The sequence below is a fragment of the Varanus komodoensis genome, unplaced genomic scaffold (genome assembly GCF_004798865.1).
Source record: "Varanus komodoensis strain SLA01 unplaced genomic scaffold, ASM479886v1 scaffold42, whole genome shotgun sequence".
Lineage (NCBI taxonomy): Eukaryota > Metazoa > Chordata > Lepidosauria > Squamata > Varanidae > Varanus > Varanus komodoensis.
The window spans coordinates 1326420-1352397 of NW_025335972.1; the positions used below are offsets into that span (position 1 = coordinate 1326420).

At 44.8% G+C, this 25978-nt stretch overlaps 2 protein-coding genes across 5 annotated transcripts; both read left to right on the top strand.

The window, feature by feature from the left end:
* The first annotated feature begins 516 nt into the window (after positions 1-516).
* SLC10A3 (solute carrier family 10 member 3) lies at positions 517-4775 on the top strand. Of its 3 annotated transcripts, none has more exons than XM_044443573.1 (2): positions 517-588; positions 2893-4775. In XM_044443573.1, the coding sequence occupies exon 2, from the start codon at positions 3050-3052 to the stop codon at positions 4331-4333; it is 1284 nt and encodes a 427-aa protein (XP_044299508.1). In that variant the 5' UTR covers positions 517-588; positions 2893-3049; the 3' UTR covers positions 4334-4775. The 3 variants fall into 3 exon arrangements, with proteins under 3 accessions (XP_044299508.1, XP_044299507.1, XP_044299509.1); XM_044443572.1 differs by lacking the exon at positions 517-588 and adding an exon at positions 600-774; XM_044443574.1 differs by lacking the exon at positions 517-588 and adding an exon at positions 611-631.
* Positions 4776-19198: 14423 nt separating this feature from the next.
* Positions 19199-24816, top strand: UBL4A (ubiquitin like 4A). Of its 2 annotated transcripts, none has more exons than XM_044443773.1 (4): positions 19199-19414; positions 21006-21111; positions 23131-23333; positions 24164-24816. In XM_044443773.1, the coding sequence occupies exons 1-4, from the start codon at positions 19367-19369 to the stop codon at positions 24272-24274; spliced, it is 468 nt and encodes a 155-aa protein (XP_044299708.1). In that variant the 5' UTR covers positions 19199-19366; the 3' UTR covers positions 24275-24816. The 2 variants fall into 2 exon arrangements, with proteins under 2 accessions (XP_044299708.1, XP_044299707.1); XM_044443772.1 differs by having other exon boundaries at positions 19201-19414; positions 23128-23333.
* The last annotated feature ends 1162 nt before the right edge of the window (positions 24817-25978 follow it).

A 25978-nucleotide genomic window follows, 5' to 3' on the forward strand; every position in this document is an offset into this window, starting at 1 on the left:
GAAGGCCTTAAATTGCCCAATCAAATAAACGGATGAGCATATAATCCTTTCTATCTCAGTCTAATCCCATTGAGTCGGTAGAATAAGGTACCTGCTTCTTCCAATCAGACAGCACAATACTTCTGATCCAGCCAATCAAATTACGATATATATATTGCCAAACGCCCGCTAACCGAGCAGAATGCACTATTAATCTCCCATTTCGGTCAGTCCTGGATATCTGCTCCTTCCAATCAGGTCGTAGAGTACCCCTTAATCCTATTAATCAAGGCACAGCGGGAGCTTAATGCGGCCTGCTGCCATCAGAGGCCACACGCACATTTATCCAAACATCCATCCATCCATCACATTCTTCTAGCTAAAATTGAATCCAACGTTTTCCCTTTTTTCCTCCACTGTGGCTAAAAACTACAAATCCCAGCATACCTTGCCACTACGGGGTAGCTCCCACGATGAATTCGCAATCTATTGTGGGCATGGTTGTGATTATGATGCGCCACCCCGGTGGGCGGAGTCGGAAAGAGAAGGAAGGAGGCGAAGGCAACCCAATCAAGCAGGTCGAGGGTAGTTTTGGGGCGGCGGCAGAAGGTGAGATCTTGGCAGGGAGGTAGAGGCAAAGGATCATCTGAGGGTAAATAGCGACTCAGGCTTGTAGCTTCTCCAAATCTTCCTTTGCAGAGAAGTTAATGAACGGGGAGCGTGGGGCAGCTGTGGGGAAAACTCTTGTTGGATTGCTACTGATTGGGGCTTTTAAGGACACTGCTACTTGCTTTGGTAAGAATTATGTTGGTGGCTTTGGCGGGCAGGCGGGAGACCCAGTGAATGGGAGGGGGGTGCTATACTATCCCTCAGCAGCGAAAAGACATCGGAACGTGCTTGTAGAAGTAATTGCTGAGAAGCCGGGTGGGGTTAGGAGGCAGGAAGAGGAGCCCATGTTTCTCTTGCTAATAAATGTGGGGGGGGGGGGGGGGGGGAAGTTTTATGGCCAGCAGCTTCTTTCCCAACAGGTGTCTTGTGACTTTAAGAGAGAAGTGACTCAGCTGAACAGAGGAGAGAAGAAATTGAGGGTGCGGGGTTGTTCTGGGCTGAATTCTCCAGTTTGGGCATCTCCTGTTTCTCGTTGCTTGCCACCCCCTCGAAAGGGACAGTCTGCTGCAACCTCCTGGTGTAGGCTAGAAATCACCACCACCCCGGTTCAGGGATAGTGCCAACATCATGGGGTTTTTTTCCTCTTCCACCATGGGATTGCTTTGGGGATCATTTCTTGCAGAAAGGAATCCATATGGGAAATGGTCAGCCTTCGTGGGCTTTCAATTGCAACAAGAAAGAGGTTGGTAGTGAAAGAGGGAGTTGGGCTGTCAGTGATACTGCATTTCCCAAGAAAAATGTTGAGAAGGATCCAGTGCCCCAGGAAAAGCAGTTTAAACATGAGGACAGCCTGAAGGAATTGAACATGCTTAGGGAAAGTAAGATCATGAGAAGGGGTTTGCTGTCATCTCCTACAACCTAAATAGCTTTCTGCAGCTGGAGTGTGACACATCTATAGGTAGTAGTCCAACACATTTGGGAAATATCAAGCGGAAGGAAGCTGATGTAAACGGTATTTAGAAGAAAGGGTATGCGTATCTCTAATAGCTCACTCACTCTTCATACAAGTAGCAGGGGCTTAAGGTTTGCAAAGAAAAATGCATGCACGCTAGCTCAAAGATCTTTGCTGCATTAGGCAAATGAACTTTTTGCCATCTTATTTGCTGAACAGCATGGCAATAGGACCTTGTTGGTGCACTTTTCTATGTGCTTACCCTGGATGAAGTATATCACTTTTACTTGAGTAGGACTTCTGAGTAGATGCACAACTAATCACATTGTTTGTGATCAGTGGCTGGCAGGGATTTGGTTTACCTTGCTCCATTATAATTTGTAGCACCACTTCAACAAGTGGTTGCTTCTGTTTCTCTGCCTCTGGGCAACCAGGGGAAATCAAATGACTCAGTACCTGCTAGATAACCAGAGCCAGGCCCCACCTCTGTTTCCTTCCAAGAGCACAGAGTTTCTGTGTGTGTTTCTTTAAGACATGTTCTTAGCTGAGGAAGCCACCCCTGGAATTTTAGCACCCTTAGGTGCTTCCTTAGTTTGCTTCTCTACATGGGCTGTGGATACTTTCTATGGAGCAAAAGTACCCACGTATTTTAGCATACACTTCTGACTGCCCAAAACCAAACTTTTAAAAGAACTATGTCAACAGTTTAGAATGGGGGGAAAGTGTGAAGACTGGAACATAACTAAATAATTGGCAGTTGGAGGAATGGCAGTGGGGAAAGGGCATGGATTGGTACCCAGGTGGGCCTGCAGGTTTGAGGCCCCAGTTGACTTATGCAATCCAGCCTCTCGGATGCAAGGCAGTATGATACATGCTCTGGTTGTCTCCTCTTGCCTTTGGTCTTTGGTCTCTCTGTTCCCCTGTTTCCACTCTCTTCTTCCTGATGTCATCACCAAGTCTCCACCTTTGCCTGCCTTGCTGCAAAATAAGAGTTTTGTCTGCTCCAAAAGTTAGGAGAGGAGAGCAGATTAAGCAATTGGAATATTAGGATGGGAGAATTCGTAGCCAGGAGACCATTGAAGCTGAAGGAACCTGTGTTGTGTTGACCCTAATTTGGGATGCTGTAGGCTTACTTTGGGTTGGGGCAGGGATGGAAGATGTATGTCCCAGCAGATAATGACGTATTGCAACATCTATCATCCTCATTGACTAGGGTTGGTGGAGGTTGCGGTATAACATCAGACTCAATTGAGTGAGTCCCACAATCCCTGTGTGTGTGCATGCCTCTCTGTGAGCATTATTCTAAGTGCATCATGCCTGAATGTGCTTTTTCTCCCCCTCCCCCCAATTAGGCTGAACACTTCAGTGCTGCCACTGTTTCATCAGCAAGTGGTGTCTGTGTATCTGAGCCCCAAAGGAGCCTGAGCTCTCTTACATCTGTGCTGAGGAAGGCAAGAGAGTCCTGGATCGAATGAGTCCCTCGCATGACTTTGCCAAGTCATCTGCACCATGTCTGGGGCAATCCTCTTCTTTCTCCTCTTCCACCTGTTAGCAGCTGGCTGGGTTTGGGCACTGACTACTGAGATTCCGTATCTTAGTGTGGGAGATGGAAGTGTTTCGGAATTCAGCTTCCCAGAACACAGCCAGGGAATCTTGTTGGTGTCCTCCCACTACCCAGGCCCTGATGCTTGGCTGAGGGTGGATTCTCTGGAGCCAACAGTCATTGCTATTGAAAACATCACAGTCTCCTGGGGAAGAGGCTTTATGGTTGGGTTTCAGTCTGGTCTGCCTGGCCTGGCCCCACTGCAGATGCAGCTGCTGGAGCAAAGCCGTATTGTCGAGAAACGGATGGATTTTCGGATTCGTGTGCATGCTCGCAGTCCAGAGCCAGTGGCCCGCTCGGGACTAGGCCATTTCTCTGAGAACCCAGTCCTCTATGCCCTCCTGCCTCTCATCTTCCTCAACAAATGTGCATTTGGCTGTAAGATTGAGGTGGAGGCCCTCCAAAAACTCGTGCGTCAGCCCCACCCCGTCATGTTGGGTATCCTGGGCCAGTTCGTGATTATGCCCCTGTACGGCTACCTCATGTCTGTGGCCTTCTCTTTGCCGAAGCCCCTGGCCCTTGGGCTCGTAATTTCGTGCTCCTCTCCTGGTGGTGGGGGCGGCTACCTGTACAGCCTTCTGCTGGGTGGGGATGTCACCGTGGCCATCTCGATGACTCTGCTTTCCACAGTGGCGGCCACCGGACTCATGCCGCTCTCGTCGACCTTCTACGGCTGGCTGCTGGGCGCCCACGAAACCCTCCATGTGCCCTTCCTCAAGATCCTCATTACCCTCCTTTTCATTGCCGTGCCCATCTCCAGTGGCATGTTGGTCAAGTGCAAGCTGCCCCGCATCTCCCGCCTGCTGCTGCTGCTCATCAAGCCCTTCAGCTTCACCCTCATCATTGGAGGACTCTTCATGGCCTACCACATGGGGGCCTTTATCCTGGAGAATGTGCAGCCCGCCATCGTGCTGGCAGGCATCACCGTGCCCATCTTTGGCCTGCTGCTGGGCTACTTGCTGGCTTGGTGCTTGGGACTGCCTGGGCCACAGCGCCGGACGGTCAGTATTGAGGTCGGGGTGCAAAACAGCCTGCTGGCCCTGGCTGTGCTGCAGCTCTCCTTTGAGCGGACCCAGGCCGACTTTGCCTCCCAGGCACCTTTCATCGTAGCCCTGAGTAGCACTTCTGAGATGCTGTTGCTGGTCTTGGGGAACTTGGCCTACAGTAAACTCTGCCCAACTGGCTCTTGAGAACCCACCTGGGGAAGCAAAGGCAGATACCAAAGATGTCGAGCTTCAGATGTGGGCCTGCAAGGAGAGACGGGTACCAAAGGCCTTAGCAGCTGAGCTTGGGGCACCCTCTTCAGGGGTTGTGGAAACCAAGACCTCAGTGTCTTTGCCTCTTACAGGGTGGGGGGGGGGGTGTGGCTTGGATACCAAAAGGCTTGTGTGAAGTGGAACACATCCCAAAGGCGACTTTGCCCTGGGGATCTATACTGTTTGGCCTTTTCATCATCTTGTTTTGTTTTTGTTTTTGTTTTTAAGTCTGTCTGTTTTTTCTACATAGCAAGAGGTGCCTCTGCAGTCTAGTGCTAGAGTTATACAGACTAAAAGATGGAGGTGGAAGTGACTCATTTCTCCTCTCCTATTGATTGGGGTATACAGGGTTTGAATAAAAGGAAAAAGGAGCTAATACGTGCTGTGCGACTCTTTTTTTTTTAAAGAGATTTGTTATTTTATTATTTCATAGCAAGAGTTGCAGAAACGGGGCTTAATGGAGTGTTGATCAAAGCAGAGGAAAATAGAAAAAAAATCACTTTTAAACTATCTAATGTTCAAGCTGATGCCCTAGTGACTTGTTAGAATGTTAGGAAAACATATCTATAATACTAGACATGAAATCAGTGGGGCAAGTAAGTCATGACTAACTCAAATTCTGTCAGTTTCAGTGGTCTACTTGAAGCATGAATAAGCCTGGAGGCAAATAACAAAAACTCATAGAGCTTGCAGTGACATGCCAGTTCTCTTCAAAGTTTTGAAGGAATTTTAAAGATGAGAGCTGGTTTAGAAAAGTTCTTAAGTAAAATAAGGACTCAACTCTGTGGCCTTCTGACACCATCTGGCCCTGTTCAGAGTCCCAGTTTTGAGATCCTGCAGTCTCAGAACAGGGCCTTGTATGGCCTGGAAGCCAACATGTCCCTGTTTGCAGCAGGCATGGAAGGAACCTTGTTGGCTGCCCCTCCAAGGCTGCAAACTGGCCTTGGAGAGGAGGGACAAGGTGTGTTGGGGTGCGGCAAGGGGAGGGAGCTGGGGCAAATGGCTGATGCAGTGTCCAGATGGCCCTCGGTCTGTCTCCCGCCCACTGCATCTAGGCAGCTGAAACAGCTGCCCAGGGTGCAAAGCATGGTGGTGGCAAAGACACTCCCACCCATGCCACATTCCATATGTTGAAGATGTGGATGTTGGACCGTGCCTGAAAAGAAGCATCGTAAGCTACACATTCACAGTTTTCTGACTATTTGTTGCCTCTGGTAAGCTGTTTTTTAACGGTTTCTTGAAGAGGGGGTGTGGGAAACCTGTGGCCCTCTTACTGTTATATGACTTGCATTCCCATGATTACCAAGCCATTGCTCATCCGGGCTGGAGCTTATGGGAGCTGGACTCCAGTTGACATACTGAGCATTCCACTTCTTTCCTATGACCTCTAAGTAAAGCGCTTGCCCTTCCCAGGCCTATATAGTTCCTGTTTTACTATCTCTCCATACATTCTTCTAGTCTGGCTCTGGCTCTCGTTGTGACTGCTGGGTCTCTGGCAGGGTACAAACACAAGCTTGATAAGTACAATTCCAGCGAATGACTTTTTCCATTTCCAGATTGGCTGTGGTAGGTTGCCATTGTGCAAGCACAACTAGGGAAATAGTGAGAGGGCTACGTAAGATGCATGTGCCTGCTGCACTAATCCATGCCATGGTGCAAGGGAACAGCACCATTTCTTCTGAGGGCAGTGCTTGTTTGGTGTGCTTGGGTGTAACAAAGGTGAGGCTGTCTTGGCCTCAAGCCCAAGGCCTGCAATATGCACTTCCTAAATGTCTTTTCTTGCCAATCATCTTGCAATCCAACAGCCTCAGTTTCTGCTAGCTTTGGTGGCCTGTTATAAGGCAACTCTTTCCTTTGCTGCACGACTATTTTCTATAGTGGGATGGACTGTGCTGAAACTGGACTAACCATGTGAAGAAGTACACCGTAAAGTAGAACCCCAGCCAAACTGGAAAATGATTATCTGAGAGGCTTTTCTAGCTGAGGAGAGGGCTATTCTGCTTCTTGGTTGCTCTAAACTCTCAGGGCACATATATGGTGTGATGGCAGAGCAAAGTTGAATGAACTGAATGGTCTAAAGGTAAAGTCTTCCTCAAACTTGCCTGGGTGTAGGTCTGCATTGAAACCCATGCCAGTGCTGATTTTGTGTAAACCAGATTGTACTGCACATGCTGACTTTGCAAGAGAGGAAGAGCCAATGTAGTGGGAAGGAGATAGGGTACTGGACAATGTATAGAGAGACAGGTTCAAATTGGCACTCAGGCACAAAGCTCACCAAGGAAATGGGCAGTTATTCAAGCTAACCTACCTTTACAGAGTTTCTTGTAAAGATAAGATGGGCAGAGGATGCCAGCCTGAGATTCTTGAAGGGAAGGAATACAAATGAAAATAATAGAATAAAGGTTTATTGTGAACAACCATGGTTAGGTATCCTTAGTCTTTGCCTCCACCTGAGATGAGGACTCACACTGCAATCTTACACTTGGTCACCTGGGAGTAAGCCCAACAGAACCCAGTGGGACTGAACAGACAGACATAGGGCTATGCTGTAAGTCTTGCATGACAGAAAAGTTGGGTCCTGAAAAAACTGCTTAAAGGAATGGAGAATTAGGACTGTGCATTTGTTCCTGGTGAGAGTGCCAGGAATGGTGTCAGAAAGAGAAATTGTGGGATTAGCAGGTCATGAGAAGACCTCTCCCTGTGTTTGAGTCAGAATGCTGAGAAGCCCTGGATGCCATCTCCCCAGCACTGTGCTAACCAGTCCTTTGATCCATTGCTGGGCATAACCATATTGATCGCTGTGTCTGTTTCCATGACCAAGCCGTGTGTTGGAGGAAAGTTACTTTCCATTCTAGAAATAACTCCTCCATGGTCAGGTATCGTGTTTGGCTCTCCTACTTGGGGTATCTCATGTCAGCCTAGCCTTGTCTCTTCAGGGACATACACATTTGTTTTGCCCACCCTCCATTCTGAAGTCCGTCGGGTGGTAGAAATGTCATGGATGCAAGAACAGTTTGCCATTTACTCCTGGGGTGTGTAGCTGTTATTTGTATGGTTCATAGGGTTTTTTAAAGGTAGTTTTGGAGCAAAATGCTTTAGCTGGATCCCACCAGTAATCCCCCCACACCAGGAGGAATTATATGAAAGCTGTCTTCCCCAGCCTGGTATCCTCCAGCTGTGTTGTCCAATGGCCATGCTGATGCAAATAATGGGAACTGAAGTCCAAACATGCTTAACATGAAGAGCACTGGCTTAGGGAAGGCTAGGTTAAAGGGACAGCACTGGTGGGAACATCATTAGCAACACATCACTGTGTTGCTAGATATGACTGTCTTTTCTGTCTGCTGCAAGGTGGTCTTGGTCTGCATTGTGTTCCTAATTTTGTAAGATGTTAGGTTTGGTTCCTTTAAAGCTTTGCTTGCAAGTCATGTTGAGTGTACTTTATAAAGACAGACAGGACACATGTTTAAAAATATAATATAAATGTACAAAATATACAAAATGTATAAAATAAATATTAAGATTTGGAGTAAAGGCTGCAGGGCACAGTGCAGGTTCTGTGAGAGCTTCTGTTTTTCACACAAGGAACAAGGGGCAAAAACAGGTGGAAACTTCTAGCCTACGGACCAGATATGGCTCTCAAAGGTTCCCCAGGCAGAACCCTTTCCCATCAGCTGTCTGATCCACAGTTTCAAAGTTCTCTCTTCTCAATGTTGGGCAGCCTTTCAACTAAGGTGCAGATTGGCTGGCAACCAACCAACCCAGTCTGTGCTTTCAAAGGTGTTCCCCAGACCATTGACCCACAGACAAGATCAATCAGAGTCCTTCAACTGAGTTTGTTCTTCCTGTGGGTCAAAAGCCCTTGACAGAGGAAAAATTCACCATCCTTTGATTTAAAAATCCTTGGTGCAGAGAGGAAGAGAACACATATTACTGACTTTTTTTTTTTTTTTTGATAATTCAATGTACTGAATCAACTCTGGAATTCAGGGGTCCTTTCTGAAATTTGGCTTATTTATTTGAAGATGAGCATGCTGGGGTTAACACTCCTACACCCACAAACATAATTGCAAACTATGAAACACTCCTTGATTGGGGTTATTTTTTTAAAAATTAGTTTTTGTGTGCCCTGCACTAAATGGAGCTGGTTTGGCTGAGGAAGGGGGTGACCATTCATTTTGCAAAAGTCACAGCCACTGCTGCCCTGGCTTGCTTGCCTTAACTTCGATGACTTTTCTCAATCCTCAACTTGTTGTCATGTCAACACATCCCCTCAGTTTAAAAGTCACCTTGTGGAGCTCTGATTTTTCAATAAACAAAGGCATATGGCCAAATGGTGCAAATAATAATAATAATAATAATAATAATAATAATAATAATCTGCAACTAAGTTGTGCAAGCTTGTAACCTTGCAAGAATCTTGTTAGAGTTTCCCTCCAGAAAAATGAAATAACTGAGTAACCATTGTTGTGTTTCTCCTCCAACTGGCTTCAAGCCTGTGGGTTTTTAACTTGTATTTCTTTAGCCTGGTGTTGTCCCCACAGCTATAAAGGAGAAGCAAGCGGCGGCAGCTCCTGCCCTTTCTCCCCCCATGGTTGCTTCCCCCACTAGTTGGAACCCATTTTGCCCCACAGCAAGTAGGAGGAGGTGGATGAGTGATGTGATACTCCCACTTCCAGCACTCCTTTGAACAGTTTGGTTTTCTTCAGTTCAGACAACTGTAGTGGTAAATTGGGAAGTCCCAGTTCATACAACACAATAGTCTGTGGGCTGTCATATGTGAGCAGGAAAGAGTACGTAACACTTTTACTCAGTAATTCATAAACAATTTCATCATAGGTTGCTGAGCATGCCATGTGAACCTGGACTGCTTAACCAATCAACAAGCCATGGGTTAACCACTGGATTGTTTAACCCTTAAATAACCTAGCAGTCGGGGTTTTGATGACAAGCACAGCAACCTACGATGGAGCAGCTTATAGATTGCTGAGCAGGAGGGCACACGGGAGGTTGTGTTACCCGTGTGAGAAAGATTGTGCTTTCTCCTAGTTATGCATGAAAGTCTGTGGTTATTTAACCAATGGGTTGTCATGTCATGTGAATTAGGTCATCATGATAGTCCCTGCAGCCACAGCCCTAAGGAGAATACAAACATATTGCATTACCTCCTCCAGAAAAAAAAATCTAGCAATTTTAATCTCCATTAGGAGCAGTAAGTTTACTTTTTAAAAAATCTATATTCAAACCAGGCTGAAAAAGTCTGCATTATCACATGCATTACTCACAACTATATGTTATTGTTGGGAAAATCCTTCCCTGCTACTGTGAAGATAGCAGCTAAACTCCAAGGGAACCATGAATTGTGTGAGGCATGGCTGAGGACAGCATCATAAATGCTGATCCAAATGTTCTGGTGCTTTTATTTATTTTCAGGCAGAAACCCTCCCAAGGCAGCTTACGAAATTAAAATGCATATATTTGAAAAAATGATGATAAATAGACAAGCAAACATTCCTAAAATGACAGAAACTGGCAAAAAATTACTGAAAGCCTACAACAAAAATACAGCTACAGATAAGAAAAGAAGAGTAAAATGTAGGCAGGAAAAGATCAGAGTAAAAAAGAAGTTTTTCAGTGCCTTCCTAAAAGTCAGCAATGAGGCAGCCTGATGGACTCCAGATAGCAAGCCATTACACAGGTGTGGGGTCACTGCAGAAAAGGCCCACCTAACTGCCCTCAAAGCTAGGTGAAAGGCCTCTGTTGCTGCTCTTAAAGTGCAGGCAGGCTGATCTGGCTGACAAGTTATTTGATCCCAAGCTGTTTAAAGGACAACACCACATTAAACTGGGCTCAGAAACACACTGGCAATGAGAGCTGCAGTTGCAATATAGACAGATCATAAATTATATGATCTGATCATCTTTCCCCACTAAAATGTAGGTGGCTGTGTTCTGCTCCAACTGAAGCTCCTCAGCTGTCTGCAAAGGCAGCCCCACATACTACCATACTCTGGCCTGGACTTCACCTGTACATGGGTAACGGAAGCAAAATCCATCCACTGCTAAGCTGGTAAAATGCACTACTGGGTTCTGTAGCCACCTGACCTCCCCCGATGAGTGTAGAATCTAGGATGACTCCCCAACATGCATGACCTTTTAGAGGACACACAAACCCAACTAAGCCCAGTTGTAAACCTCCATCCAGAGTGTTTGCTTTCCCAACTCACTGTTCCTCTTTGTTAAGTCTCAGCCTGCTCATCCTCATCCTCCCCAAAACAGCCTCCAGCCACTGGTTTGCACATTCCACAGCTTCCTTGGGATATGTGGATGAAAACAAGCAGAGCCAAGGAGCACCCATATAACAATGTTTCTGGGAGTCTGGGTTTCACTGTATCAGTGCTGCCCTTCTGTAGCGGTTGCAAGGGGCTCATGGGCTGAAAGGGAGAGAGAAGCACACAGCAATGTGTCTAACCGGGGCCATGATGGAAGTGCACACACAGTGTTTCATTCAGATGTGCTATCTTACAGAAGAGGACAGGCAGACCCAGTAAAAGTCTTTGAAGTAGAAGTCAGTTGTGCACAGAGTTGAATGACTGCAACCAGGGCTATCACCAACTCACTCTTTACCTTCCAAGAAGGTTTTTGACATTTCAGAAAAGGATTTGTTTTAATAAAGAACAGTGAACAAATAGTAATTTACATTAACTGAACATCCATGCAATACTTTAAAAATAAAGAACCAGAGCTGCCTTGAAGCATTAAGGGCCCTGCAAGCAAATGACTCAATTTGTGAATCACTGGCCAGTACTTAAGTAAAATGCATTGCAGGGCAGATGGAAAATCTGCTTACTTCATAAGAGGAAAAAATGTAACAAGTCCTGTTGTATGAAATCTTGGAAGAGACAACCATAAGTTACAGCTGACCTACATACCTGGATAAATTATATGGTACAGAATTTCTGGTGCTGTATCTCTTCAGATTACGAGTGAGGAATTTTAACTCAGCTGCTGGGGCTATATACCTGTTTTCTGCTTACTTACAGGAGCATTCAGGCTGCACAATTCTGCACACCTACAGCCTGAAATGCTGAAGTTCTAGAAAACTGCACCAGTTGATTCATCTGCTTGTTTTGGCCAGTTATAACATGCAGTGATTACTTCAACTCACAAATGTCACAGTCACAACGAACCAGTTTCATGCAGCTGTGTTACGAATTCCAGTTGTGACTTCGGCTTTTTGAAAAGATTTAACTCTTAAGTCAACCTTTAAAATGGTGTGAGGTTGGCATAAGGTAAAGTGCTGAAAGATGCAGCAACCAGTGGACGGAAGGGTTGGTATAATCCCTTGAGCTGCTCAAAGCAAACTAGTTTTTCAGGGTTGAAAATGAGAATTGTCACTTCCTCTGTCATTGGCATTAAATATGGTTTGATGGGCTGCTTGCTGAGAAAGGAGGGATGTTGCTAACGATCAGGGATCATATCAGCTTTCTCCAGCCTAGGTCCCTCCAGAGGCTCTAACTCCTATCAACCTCAGTTAGCATGTCATGACCATGCTAGCTTGGGATAATGAGAGTTGTAACTGAACATATCTGTAGGGTGCCAGTTCGGAGAAAACTGAATTAGATTATCACTTTAGTCCATCTGGCTCTTAACTGTAGAGCATATGATGAGGGCAAGCTTTCTCCCTTTCACTTTCACTCCATTGCATTCTCTCTCCCTTCGGTGAGATTGACATAGAGATCTTGTATAGGAATCAGAAGTAGACCTACTGAAACGGGTCAAATTTTAAATATATATAAAAAAGGCATTGTTGTGATGCTGCATGGAAGGGTAAGCTGAAGGTCTCTGGAGTATGGAAGGGAGCAGAATTATGCTTCTCTCTGTGCTCTGTATTGGTAGATTCATTGCATATCCCTTCCCTGGCAACCTTGCAGGTGGAGATTTAGGCCACCCTAATGTTGGATAAATTATGGTGGGTAAATCTGTAAGATTGTCCCAAACGTTGTTCCAAAGTGGAGCCATGCACCTATATTGGGGAAACTGAAGGAGAAATCAATAACTGCATTTCCCCACTGTCACTAGTGAGAGGTTTTGCCCCCATCATGACCACAAGCCATACTGAAGCGTCCTTAGTGGCAGCATATTAGGAATTGACCTTCTATCTATTTCATGCAGACACCCAAGTGTCTCCTCCATCACAATTCCTCATTTTTTCCTGCCATTTGAAACCAGGACTTTGATTTTCTCCCCAAAGCAATCTGAGGAAAAGCAACATAATCTTGCTTTTCTGGAATGTGTTTGCCCATGGTGAATGCATGTGATCCGGTTTTGCAAATGAGCTGCAAGCAGGTAACATGACAGCAGAAGTCATGCTTTGCAAGCAGAAGATGTCAAGTTCAGTTCCTGGAATCTCTGAGTAGGATTGGCAAAGACTCCCAGCCTGCAACCTTGGTAAGTGGTTGCCAGCCTCTCCCAATGTGGTACCTTCCAGATGCTTTGGACAACAGCACCCAGCATTCCAGACCATTGACCCTACTCATGGCTGGGGCCAGGGCTAGCTCCAGCTTTTGGACAGCTCCTGGGAAAGACACGTGCAACAGGCCCCATTCTTCAATAAACCTACCTTCTCAGTGCCAGCTACTTTTTCTCTTCCTTTTCTTCCTCATCATTGCTACCACTTGCTTACATGACAGGGAGGGTGGAAGTGAACCAATAAGAAGTGGCATATCCTGCTCATCACCACCACTTTCAAGACCAGACAGTGAGGGAGGTGAACAAGTAGGTTGAATGGAGAAATGTAGAAGCATGAGGTTTTTGCCAGTGGAACCCTCTTAGGTGGTGGGCCCTCAGCATGTGCCCAACCATACCTACCCTTGATGATGGCCTTGGCTGGGGGTGATGGGAGCCAAAGTCCAAAATTTCTGATGGACAGCTGGTTAGGGAAGGCCAGTGTGCGCAATAGTGAACTAAATGATCCAATGGCCTAACTTGATGTAAAGCAGAGTTTTCTATGCCTACCATATGTTGGAAAGGCTAGGATGCCACTGAGCAGAGATTAGAGGAAATAGGTTGGAGAGACTGATGAGCAAGCAAGGTTCAATCTAGGCCCACTTCTGCTACTTCTCTCTGCAGCAGAGACCTTTCACCCTGCAGTCTTCCCTTTTTCCTCCCACACTTGGATGAGCTGAACTGCGCCCCATTTAGCAAGTAGGCTCAACTTGTCCTCTTCACTGCCTAGCACAATGGACTCCTCAGGCAACTAGCTGTCATACTCCATGTTCTTCCGGCACAAAAATCTCAAATCTATAAGACTGCCTTAAGCAGAATAAACTTGGCAACACAAGGGAGCACAGAAGGCTGTGGGATTAAAAGGTGACCATTAAAGAGAGAGGCCAGAAGACTGGTGAGTTGGACATGATATGGCAGCATTTATAGTGCTAAAACTAAGAAAGGCAACCATAACATCTCTAGATATGGTATTTCTTTTTCCTCCAAACTATTTATCCAATATATTGAATTTAAAAAAGATACTATGCAACATTATGCATACACCAGCAAACAAATTGTCCACAAATACCATTATATTATCATCCCTAGCCCTCCCACTTCTGGTGGAAAGGCAAAAAGGCTCCAAAAAGTGTGGAGGGCAAAGTGAACTAATATGAGGGCAAGGTTAATCTAACTTGACAAGGCAGGTGGAATGTAATCCTCCCAACACACCTGTATATGTTTGTACACCTTCATAGCAGCCTGGTAGATTGGAAAATTTCTGTGAGATAAGATCAGCTAGGTAATTACCTCCAGTTTACAAAGGTAAAGATACACTCTGACTATGTAACTGGAGAGGTATATGTTTTGACCAGAACACTGGAAAGATGATTCTACAATATCAACAACATTAAAATCAACTGAAATGATGGGGCCAACAAAATGGTTTTCTTTTTGCAGTTCTAAAAACCCCTGCCCACATCTAAACACTACATACATGTCTACTGGCTCTTAAAAAGCAGTATAATAAAATATACTTTCAGATTTCTGGCTTATGTCATCCCTAAGACTTGGAAAATTTAGCGTAAAGGCTAGTCATTATTATCTATTGAAATATGATATGTGAAATACTTTAACTGAAATATGAAAATTTGATCAAATATAATTTTGTAGTTTGGAATCATCTCCCTGTGCATTGATATTACTAGGCATATACCATGTATTGCTATGGAAGCCGTATTGATTGCTAAAAATATCATCTTGGCATATTACACTAACATTGATTTGAAAAAAGTTGTGCATTCTGCCATACTTCACCCCCACCTCTGCAGAGTTCTTTCTGAAGGACTGTCTTCCTTCCTGGTCAGACATCTGTAACAATCTGCTCAGGGCAATGTCTTATCCTGCTAATAAGACTGAGCTGATCAGGTCACAATGTGCTAATTCGTTTGGCATAGGTTGCAAGGTGTAGGTTCAAATACTCATTCAGCTGTGAAGCTCACTTGGGTGGTCCCTAAGAACCCAACCAACTGGAAAAACAGATGTTAAGAACCATGCTAGTTTCTCTGTCTCTGGAACAATCACAGCATGAACTGAGAGAGAGAGAGGATTTATCCCAATATATCATTGTTTACTTAGGCCCTTCTTCATACATTACTGTAAACATCTCAAAAAGGGTGAAGACGTGCTGCCAACCAAGTGTTTCCTAGAATAACGTGGTGATACTAGCAAAAATGATTGAAAAATCTCATATGAGAAAAATAGAACCCATTCTTTAAAAAGGAAAGAAAAATCCAGTTAGGAACAATGGGTATTAATGCCAGAATTCAAGATCAATGGCTTAAGAAATAGATCAGTTTTTCAGCTTGGATATAGAATGCTTTCAAATGTCAATATTTTCACCATATTTGCAATTATTAAAGTTTTAGTAAGATTGTACAGTAATCTTATAGTCAAGTTATACTGAGTAAGGGGCCTCAGAATTTGGTGAAACTCCATTGCACTTGCAGAAACTGCCATCATCAAAGATATGCACGTGACTAGCATATCTGCTCAGCTGCTAAAGATATACGGCAGAATGGTTAAAGCAAATTAGGGCTGTGGGCAGGATGAGGGTGGCACAGAGAGGAGTATCCTAACGCCATATCTTATCATCCTCCAGGTGACTCCTCTGGCTCAGCTTGATGCCAGTCCTGGATCTGATATGAAGAATCTCCCTCCCATTAACTCTACTGGCCAGGGAAATGTCAAGTGGTAACCACCTATTACACAGTTGCAGGTGGCAACAGCACTCCCAGGGAAAAACCACCAAAAATGAATTAAGCAATTGGGCAGAAACATGGCTGTGAGGGAGGAGGTATGCCTCCAAGTATGTATGAAAACTCAGGAATGTTACAAATTCTCACATACAAGTTATTCCCCAAGTATTTACTATACAAAACTAAGTACGCCTCTCACAATTAAAGCCCATGTATGAATATGACTGTAATGAAAAGTGAAATTTTATGTAATGGTGCCCAAGAGAAAATGATTACCAAGAAACAGGCCCAGCAAACCAAACCATAAGCTTGGACAGTGCATGGACAACCACATGTTGGGGATTATATGAGTGGAGCAGGCTGGAGCAGGGAGTCAGACTAGATGGCCTGGGAGGTCCCTTCTGGCTTGCTTTGTTTCTATGTCTATCTAAGGCTTCAGTCTTCATAGAACCTGCTATTCTGATAGCTTGTTTCCAGTTCTGGATCTCTGTGACTCAGTTTTTCTGCTAACCAAAGTGACACTGATGCACATGATCTCCATCCAGCCCTCATTTGCAGTTGCAACCAGAATCCTCAATATGAGGGCATATGAGTGCAGGAAGTGAGTAGGAAGCAATACAAATGTTGAAATAAAATTTCCAGTGTTCTGAAAAAGAACAAAAGAAAAAAAAACACATGCCCACTATTTCAAAGTTTCCCCTCTGGAGGAGCAGACTCCCTCTAAAGAGTTAAGCTATGGAATTCACTTCTTTACCATGTGGTAATGGCTATTAATTTGGAGGGCTTCAAAATGGGATTAGATGAATTAATGAATGATAAGGCTATCAATGGTTACTAGTCATTATAGTTTTAAATTACCTCTAGGAAACCAATCCCTGCTGAACAATGGGGCCTGTAGTTCATGAGCTTCCTTGAAGGACCTGCTTTGCAACTGTGGGGACAGAACCTATACTACATTCACCCTTGCTCTAATCCAGCAGGGCCCTTAAGTGCTTAAGAAGCTGGGTGTGACAAGGATAGTTCGGAAGACAAAAGGACAAATAAATTAGAAGCCTTAATTTAGCAGAGCAATCTATTTTGCATGAGTTATCATGAAAACATGTTTTGGGACCAGAGCACTTTTGGCCCCTTTACCTTTCAACAACTGTTTTTAGGTTGCTACTGGAGTGAGGAAGGTTTGCACACAATACTACCTTACCTTCTATCATGGAAGCACTGGAAATAATACAATAGAAAAGCCTATAGCTCAAGGTCAGGGTTTATGCTTTGCATGATTTGCATCCCTGGACTCTCCAAGTAGTATTCTGAGGTGTGGGGAAAACCCTGTCTGATTAGTTAATCAATGTTGAAAAAGATAGCTCATTAGTCTGACTTAGGATAAAGCAACTTCTGCTTTTTTCTAATGCTAGGCAACAGCAGAATTTAAAGTAACGTTTCATTCAATTACATAATTTGACAGAGTCAGAGACTGGGATCTGACAGGGAAGGATGTCTAAAAAAAGCTGTACTAAAAACATAAAAAAGAGCAAAAATAAAAAATAGATGCCTACCTGATTAGAACTAAATAGGTGGCATGCATTTGATAACCTCCCAAAAATAGAATTTGGGATTTTATAGGAGGGGGCAAGGGTTTTTTCATGAGCTTTGATGGGGAAATTGTTTATACATTCAGGCAAGCAGAAAGTGAACAGTTGCATCTGTCCGTTTTACAGTGGTACATCGGCTCACAAATGCCTCAGTTCACGACCAAATTGGGTTGCAAACAGAAATTTCATTAAAATTTTGTCGCAGGTTGTGAACTCTGCACCGGGTGACAATCGTGAGCCCGCCTGCCTTCCCTGCATGGGCATGATCACGGTCGTGCTGGTGGGGGGAGATGGCCGTGATCTTTTTTGTTCTTTGTCACTTTGCTTCAAATTTTTGTGAGTAAAAAAAATAGTTGCAGAACGGATTAACCTTATTTACATTGACCCTTATGGGGAAATTTGACTTGGCTCACAACCAATTTGGGTTACGACCAAATCCTGGAATGGATTAAGTTAACAAGCATACAGGATTAAGTTAACGATCTGTACAGTGGTACCTTGACTTATGAACGCCTCAGTTCATGACCGAATCGGGTCGCGTACAAAAATTTCATAAAAAATTTAGCTCAGGTTGCAAACGTTGCATTGGGTAGCAACCATGATCACGGCCATCTCCCCCCCCCCCCCCCCCCGAGTTTGGAGATGGCCGCGATCAGTGTTTTTGTAAAAAAAAAAAAAGGTGCTGGAACTCACATAGTAAGCACACACACCAATCCCAAGCCAAGCAGCTTCCTGAGAAGCTATCCCTCACTATCAGATAGCAGATAGCAGACACAATAGCAGCCTGCAGGCACTATGTTAATGATGTTTGTTGCTGATCTGCTACGCAAAATCACTTTGTAAAATCCATTGGAAAAAAAGGTGTGTTCCATGACAAAAAAAAGCCCTGGCGGGGGAGATGGCCAAGATCGTGCCTGTCTTTCCTGCAGGAGCACAACTGTGATCTCGGCCATCTCCCTCTGCAGCACGATCGCACCTGTCTCCCTGCCCCAGTGCGCCTGTGTTTGCGCCTGTCTCTCCTAGGATGTGTGTGCCAGTGTGCCAGGATGACAGGCACGTACAGGGATGACAGGCATGATCGTGGTTGTGCTGGGGCGGGGGGAGACGGCTGCACTTGGGGTGGTGGGGGAGATGGCTGTGATCTTTGTTAGGCTTTGTCACTTTGCTTCACATTTTTCTGATTTAAAAAAGTTACAGAACAGATTAACCTTATTTACATTGAAACTTATGAGGAAATTTAACTTGGCTCATGTCCAATTTGGGTCACAACCAGAGTCCTGGAACGGATTAAGTTCATGAGCCAAGGTACCACTGTACTTCATTTCTACAATGGAGCAAAGGAAAGGATGGATCTACTGAAGTTCAGCCTATCATTCAAGTATAGTAGTCCTGTTGGGAGGGTGATGGAAAGGAAGATGCATCTTCCAGAAAGTGCAATCTTTGTCCACTTGGTGTTGTACATCCTTGGACAGAGGTCATGGTTATTTATTTCAAAGCTCTTTGAAAGGAAGCTTTTTTCTGTCAATTTTATCTGGGGTTTTTTTTTTTACATTGACCCCTCCCTATTGATTTCCATTCATTTCGCATCTGCAAATGGCGGACTTTTAAACTCTATAAACAACAACCAGAACTCTTTCCAGACCATCACTAGGACAGAAGCCCTTTCTAAGTCCTTGGCAAAAAAAAAAAAAAAGCTTTTTTATGCTCCACCCTCCAGGCGTTGCCTCCTTCTTACTTCACAAACCGAAATTAGCCTTTCTCTACCTTTCGTGACGCACACACGCTCTCCAGCTCCCGCCCTCCTCCCCACTTTGTGTTAAGAAACTTGCTGTCATAGGACCACAATCTATGCAATAGAGTTACACATGACGCAAGAGGGTCGCTTTCCGCTTTCCGGTCCCCTTAGCTATATGGGAATTTTTCGTTCCGCCCATAGAGACCAGCTCCGCCTCTGTCTCTTCTCTCTATGGTAGAGGCACGAACGGCTCTTTTAGAGATGGAAGCCGACTGGGGCTTTTCCTCGCGAATATAATTTTTTTTTATTACGTGCTGAGCCGCTCTATCTCTGACTGTTCCTCTAGTGTCTATGTTTCCGTTAAAGGGGCCGCTTGGCTTTCAGAGCTGAGGACACCCGAGATGCTGCTTACGGTGAAGGCGCTGCAGGGCCGGGAATGCTGCCTCCAGGTAGCCTTTCGTTCTTCCAGGCGACCGGGGCATAGTCAGGGGCCAGGGTCGGAGGCGGAGCTGTTCTGCGGAGAGGGGCAACCCAGAGGACAGGGTGAGGGGAGTCACCCGGAGGACCTGATTGAAAGTAGAAGGCCAAGGGAGGAGAGTCCATCTACCAAGGCGGGCGGACAGAAGTGATTGTGAAGGGTCCCCGTCCGCCAAAGTCGTCAGAACTGCCGTCTCTGGCTCTCACTCCCTTCTTTCTGCCGCCCTTTGATAGACCCTGAGTTAAGCCTTGCTGAAATGCGTCTTTAGTGCTAGGGCTGAGGCCTGGGGTGAGGGTAGGGAAGAGAGCATCTCTGACCATGTGTAGTGTGCTTCCGCTTCCTAGGAAAGCAGCCACGAGCAGCCCCTTGCAGCACTTTAGATGTAGCGTTGAGAGTGTACAGCATAAATGTTATTTCATACCTTTATATCAGTCTTTCTTCTGTCCTGGAGCCCAACGCAGTGTAAGTTAGGCTCCCTTCCTGGTAGTGACCAAACCCAACTGGATTAGTTTCAGAAAGTGGGTTCCTGTGCTTCAAACCATACCTTTGTGGGATTTGAGTATCTTCCCAATGGGCTTGAGCACAAAATACCTCTCATGTTAGGAAAAACATTTTTTTAAATATCAAATGTTTATATTTCTAAGAATTGGATATATATGTAAGTTACTTGAAGTTTTTATGGTATAAAGCAGTATATTAATAGTTTAAGGACACAATCCTATGGATGTTTAGACAGAAGTCTTCCACCTCCCAGTTTCACTCCTCCCAGCCATGCTAGCTGAGGAATGCTGGGAAATGTAGGACTTTTTTTCAGTTTAAACATGCACACAATTGCACCTTAAATGAATAACAATAATTTTAGTAGGCTTTGCAAGAGCTGTGTAAGACAGAGCTGTATTATTATGATCATTCCACATTACAAATGTGAGGGGCCAACACAGACTAAAATTAGACAGTGGCTTGCCTAAGAATCTCAAAGATTTAATGAGCAATTAGGGACTTGAACTGTGCATTTCTAGTTCATAGTTTCTATTGCTAAATAATGTCTGTTTTCTCATAAGGCTTTATTGGTTGGGGAAGAAGGAAGAGCAGTCAACTCTAGATTAAGATAAAATGCCATATCAATAGTAACCTTATATCAGAGCTGCCTGAGAGGCAGAAATCTCCACAATGAGAAAAGCACTTGCTGGCTTTCTGTTTTTCATCTAATTGTTAGACACAGAAATTCTAGTAAGGAGGAGGAGAGGGAAGTGGTGGAAGTAGCCATAAATTAAATGCAGAACAACATTTCTTCCGTGAGAATAATTTGTCCATGAGGCAAGCATCTGAAAGCAATTGCAGCTGGATGGGAAGCCTTTCTTAAAAGGGCCTACTAAAGGTTAGGTGGACTGGACAGACTTCTTTACATGTGTAGAGGCTCCAAAGATGCATTGGATCTGCTTTCCCTATTCCAGTTCTGTGCTTGATTATGATTCTCTGGGGTATAACATTTCCTCCTGAGACTGTCAATTGTGGGATCTATTATCCCCATTTTTCTTTCTCACCGCATTTTTCTTTCTCAGGTTTCCCCTGATGAGCGCATCTCCTCTCTCAAACGCCTGGTATCAGAGAAGCTGAATGTCCCAGTGTCACAGCAGCGCTTGCTTTTCAAAGGCAAAGCTCTGGCAGGTGAGTGTTGATAGTAGGCACTTGGAGAGGGATAAACAAACAACCAGTTCATTTCAGTTAGGAGGTAGGATTGCATTTGTTCTGAAGCCCATAGATAACTTCTTTCAAGAAACACTTTGAGCATTTTAGTTATTGTGCATAAAAGTAGTTGGACTGATGATTTCTTTTAACCATGTTTGATACAGCCAGTCCCAGAGAAACTGCTTAAGAAGCCATAAGTCTTCTCTGGGAGAAGTTTCTCCTGCTTTCCCCAGTTTCAGGAAATTAGCAATGCACATAGATAATGCATATGGCTTTTCCTGGCTGTGATTGTGGCCTTCTTCCACTGAACTGGCCCTATTGTAGCCTGTTGTAAGACTGACTGCACCATTAGGTAAAGTGAGCAGCTGAGCTTGGGAGTCAAGGAAAGGTAACAAGCTAGTTGTTAGTAAGGGTATAGTCCTAAGCACCACAGCCTTGATGCTGGTAAGCCCTTAAACTCAGAGTGTTGACTGCATCCTACCCCTGAAAGAAGGTACAATGGCAACAATCTGCACTGCTGCTGTGTCTCACACTGGGTATTTTATTTAGATGGCTGTTTTGCCTGTTTAGATAAAGCCCTGGGTGGGATGGAGGCTGGGGTATTGTTAGGAATCAGCACACGTCTTTCCATGCCAACTGCAAGACTGGACTGGAAGGCCATTTGTTCTGCACTCTTCATTTATTATCATCATGTTTCAATAACCTTGTGTTTTTATGGGCTTTTTGTCTCAAATGCTAAGAGAACATGGCCAGCCTTGTACTGTGCAACTTGGCTTGAAGGGGTATCATTTGCTGTTCTCCCTCAGGCAGCTCAGTTTTTTGGGCCAGTCCTCATCTGTATGTGAGGGGGCATCTGAGGACAGGGGCCAGTGGGATTAGTTTGGAGCTATGCTTGTGTGGGGGGCAACAATTGATGGAAGCATTCACATAGGTGGGGGCTTGCTTATGTCAACAGCTGTAATTATTGGTGTATATATATATAAAAAGGCTGAAATTTATATAGGAAATAATATTTTAAGAATCATTAAAATTGTGTGGAGTCTATTTTATTGTGCCTGCATCTCTACTAAATATTAGTAACATATAAATGGAGTTTGAAAATACTCTTTCACTATCTGAATTCTCATGACAGTTGTTCAGATTGTGCAGATTTTTGTCCAACCTTTTAAAAAATAATTTGTCCTTATTAGCTTTGAGCCTCACAGGAGTGAGTTTCATGGGTTGCCAAACCTCCCTGGATTTACTGATCCATTTATTTCATTATGTATGAAATAAAGAATGTAGATGCTTTTTCACTGGGGGTATATGTATTTTCAGCCCAGCAAATTTTAAGTTAAATCCAACAGTTGCATTCTGCTGAAGGTGTGTGACTCTCCCTCTAAGCCAGGGGTCTCAAACTCAACTTACCTGGGGGCCGCCGAAAGTAGAGTCTGGGTGAGGCTGGGCTGCATCAAGTATTCCACCACTGCGGTGGTGGTGGGCCGCTCATCCCGCGTCCGGCCCGGGCACCACCGGTGCTTTGAAGGCCGCAGGGCCCCTCCCCCGTGCCCCACCCGTCCCAGCAATTGGCCCGCGGGGCGAATGCTTAGCTCAGCACAAAGAGCCTTGCGGCACCTTAACAGGTAAAGAATATCTTATGGCTGAATCTTTTCTGGACCAGAGTCTGCTTCATCAGAATAGATACTTCTGACAATCTTGGATTATGATTTCCTGCATCGAGTGGATTCTGGTCCAAGAAAGCTTCTGCCCTAATCAGTGTGATTATTTTAGATGCCACAAATCTCTTTGTTGTTTTGCTACAACAGACTAACTTGTCTACCCACCTGGAAATAGGCCTTCAGTTTATTCCATTGTAAATGGCAGCCTTCAAATACATATGAAACCTTGGCTGGGATGCGGCAATGCTTTGGGGCCCTGTGAAAGATGGTGTTGCAATTGCTCAGCTTCCTCCTGGGCGGCAAGTTGTCTGTCAGCATCTATGCGTGTCCTTCCCAGATGAACACCGACTGTCTGATTACTCCATTGGGCCTGAGTCAAAGCTCAACCTTGTGATCAAACCGTTGGAGAAGGCATCTCCTGAAGAACCTGGCCGCAGAGCTGGTCCCCCGCAGAGTCCTGCCATCTGGCACACTTTGGCCCAGGTCCTGGGCAGGCATTTCAGTGTGGCTGATACTGAGAAAGTACTGGAGCAACTGCAGAAGGTAGCTTCCCTTGCAGTAGCGCAAGTGTCGGGGGAGGGCAGGAGCCCCTCAGCACTGGCTTTACTGACCCAGCCAGTGCTTAAACACAGTGGTCCTTTCACACATGCAGGGCATCACTTCATGTTGCTATTGTCAAGACTGTATCCACAAAGTGGTTGCGTTAGAAGGATAAGGATTTTATTTAATTTAGATTTTTTTTTTATGCTGCCCATAAGCCCAAAACAGTTCTCTGGGCAGTTTAACCAGATTAAAATCTGTTGCTACATTTAAATGATTGTATTAACTTGCCCTCTCCAGCTTCCCTAATCTTGAAATCAGCATACTGGGCAGCCAGTTTTGCATGAGGAGTCATAGTGAGGAGTATGAGGACTGTCACCACAGGGTGGGTGTTGCCTGCTCTGACATATTTTGGCCTATGGCCCTGCATTTTCAGCTTTCGTTATAATTAACCATTGAAGTTTCTATTCCCCTTTACTTACAAAGATATCAAGAAAAGTGCGGAGGCAGTATTTTCACCCAAGCGATAAGTAACTTCCACTTTCCGTCCAATGAGCACAAAGGTAGTGGGATAACTGCTGGGCCGCTCCAGTTTTGACATTCACTAAATTAATTCATATTTGGTTAAAATGATTAAATTGTATCCATCCTTAAAGATAGTAAGCTAGCTGTGTTTAGATTCTAGATGTTTCCATTATCATATACTATATATAAAATCACCCCCCCCCCAAGATCCTTTTGCCCCTTCCGCTAGAATTTTTGTACCAGTTAATCAGGCAGCTATTAAATTCTTTCTCTGCCCTCTCCCTCCCTCCCCTGCTCCTTTTCTTTAGGATTATGAGCGGAGCCTTCGATTGCTGAGCTTGGATGACATTGAGCGCATGGCTGCCCGCTTGCTGCACCCTGAGGTGGCTGAGGCTGTAGAAATGGGCTTCCTGGATTAGCTGTCGAACTTGGGAACTGAGCCCTGTCTGCCCCTTTGGACAGAGAGCCCCCGGGCGGGGACCAGTTTGGGGCTTACTGGGAACGATCCCTCTGGACTGCTGTTAAAGGGGCGTAGAGCATCTGTAACTACTCCCCGTCCATTAAAGGAGGCGATGGGTGAGGCTGATCTGCTCTGTCTGATGTGTCCAGTGGAAGTGGGAAAATGATGTTTATAAAGAGATTGCCTGTGCATATCAAGAGATGGAGCTACCTCTTCCGTTAGGGGCAGCTGTGTTTATACATAGATTTCTTGTTCATCACCGGAGCCTGATGACATCTAATAGATTCATATTTATTGTTTTAATCAAAGGCCATCTCCAGAGTAATGTTCACCAGAAATTACAGGAAGAAAATGAAATCTGAATAATACAAATTTAGATTACAAAATTAAAAAAACTTAGTATTGCTGCTTTCTAGTGTGAATGTATAAACTTGAGGCATATAAATTATCCCAAGTCCCCTGTACAATCAATAGCACCTGATGCGACAAACATTTGTCTAATGTTCTTGTTGATTTGTTTTTATTACAATTTATGTATCAGCTCTTCAAAAGCCAAGGCAACTGAACAGCACAATCCTAGGCATGTCTACTCAGAAGACAGTCCTAGTGAGTTCAGCAAGGTTTCTACCAGAATGTAGTCTATAGGCACAATTCTAAGCTCACTGGTTTATCAACTGAAGGGGGTTAGAATGAGACAGATTCCTCTTGCCAGGAGAAGCTTAACTCTGCTGTCAGAACACACCTGTGGAAAGGCTTCTGCCTGCTGCAGAAGGACTCCATCGTAGTCCTAATGATGAGGCAGAGTCTGCGTGGGACATGAGCCTTATGGAGCAGGAATATTTTCTCCCTCTCCCATAACACTAGAACCTGGGGTCATCCCATAAAGTTGGCTGGTGGAAGGTTTAGGATAGATGAAAGGAAGTACTACAGTGTAAAGTTAAACTATGGACTTTACTGCTACGAGAAATCATGATGGCACCCATTTGGATGGTTTTTAAAGGGGGATTGGACAGCTTCATGGAGAAGGAGGCTATCAGTGGCTACTAGCTACTGGCTATGTGCTACCTCTTTTTTGGAGATGCCATGTTTGCATGCAGCAGTGGCAGAGGAGGCTGGGAATGGGGAGAGGTCTTGCACCCACCCTGCTTGAGTGATCCTGTGTGCAGCTCGGTCGTTACCATGTGTTTAGAATGCTTGACTAGACAGACCTTGGGTTTGATCCAGTATGACTTTTCTTACGTTCTTATGAATATGTCTCTGCTGAATATCCCCAACTCTTCATTCTGCTCTCCCACAGCAGAAATCTGCCAAGTCAGGAACTGGAATAGGTAATTGCCATCCTGTTGCCTCCAATGGAATTGTGTGTAGCTGGGGGGGGGGGGGGGGGGTTTTTCCCCCCCCCCCCCCCACATCTTCCACCAGTTTTTTCCTATGTTTCATCCTCCCCTCCCAAGCTGTGGATGATTTGGTTCTGCAGATGTAACTCCATTTCCCTCCTCAGTCTGAGTAAATGTGAAACTGTAAATCATGATATTCAGCACCGCTGTTAGAATTACTGCTGTTCTAGTAATCAACTTCTGTGTGATTTTGAATGCAGCAAGAGCAGAAAGGATGAGTTACAAAGTGATTTGTAGCTTTCCAAGTGGATGCAGTTCTCTCCGAT

Excerpts from the sequence above, each read along its gene's own strand:
- UBL4A (XM_044443772.1), top strand. The coding sequence starts at position 19,367 with ATGCTGCTTACGGTGAAGGCGCTGCAGGGCCGGGAATGCTGCCTCCAG. Across the intron at positions 19,415-21,005 it reads GCCGGGAATGCTGCCTCCAG|GTTTCCCCTGATGAGCGCAT; the intron begins GTAGCCTTTCGT and ends TTTCTTTCTCAG. Across the intron at positions 23,334-24,163 it reads TACTGGAGCAACTGCAGAAG|GATTATGAGCGGAGCCTTCG; the intron begins GTAGCTTCCCTT and ends CCTTTTCTTTAG.
- SLC10A3 (XM_044443573.1), top strand. The coding sequence starts at position 3,050 with ATGTCTGGGGCAATCCTCTTCTTTCTCCTCTTCCACCTGTTAGCAGCT.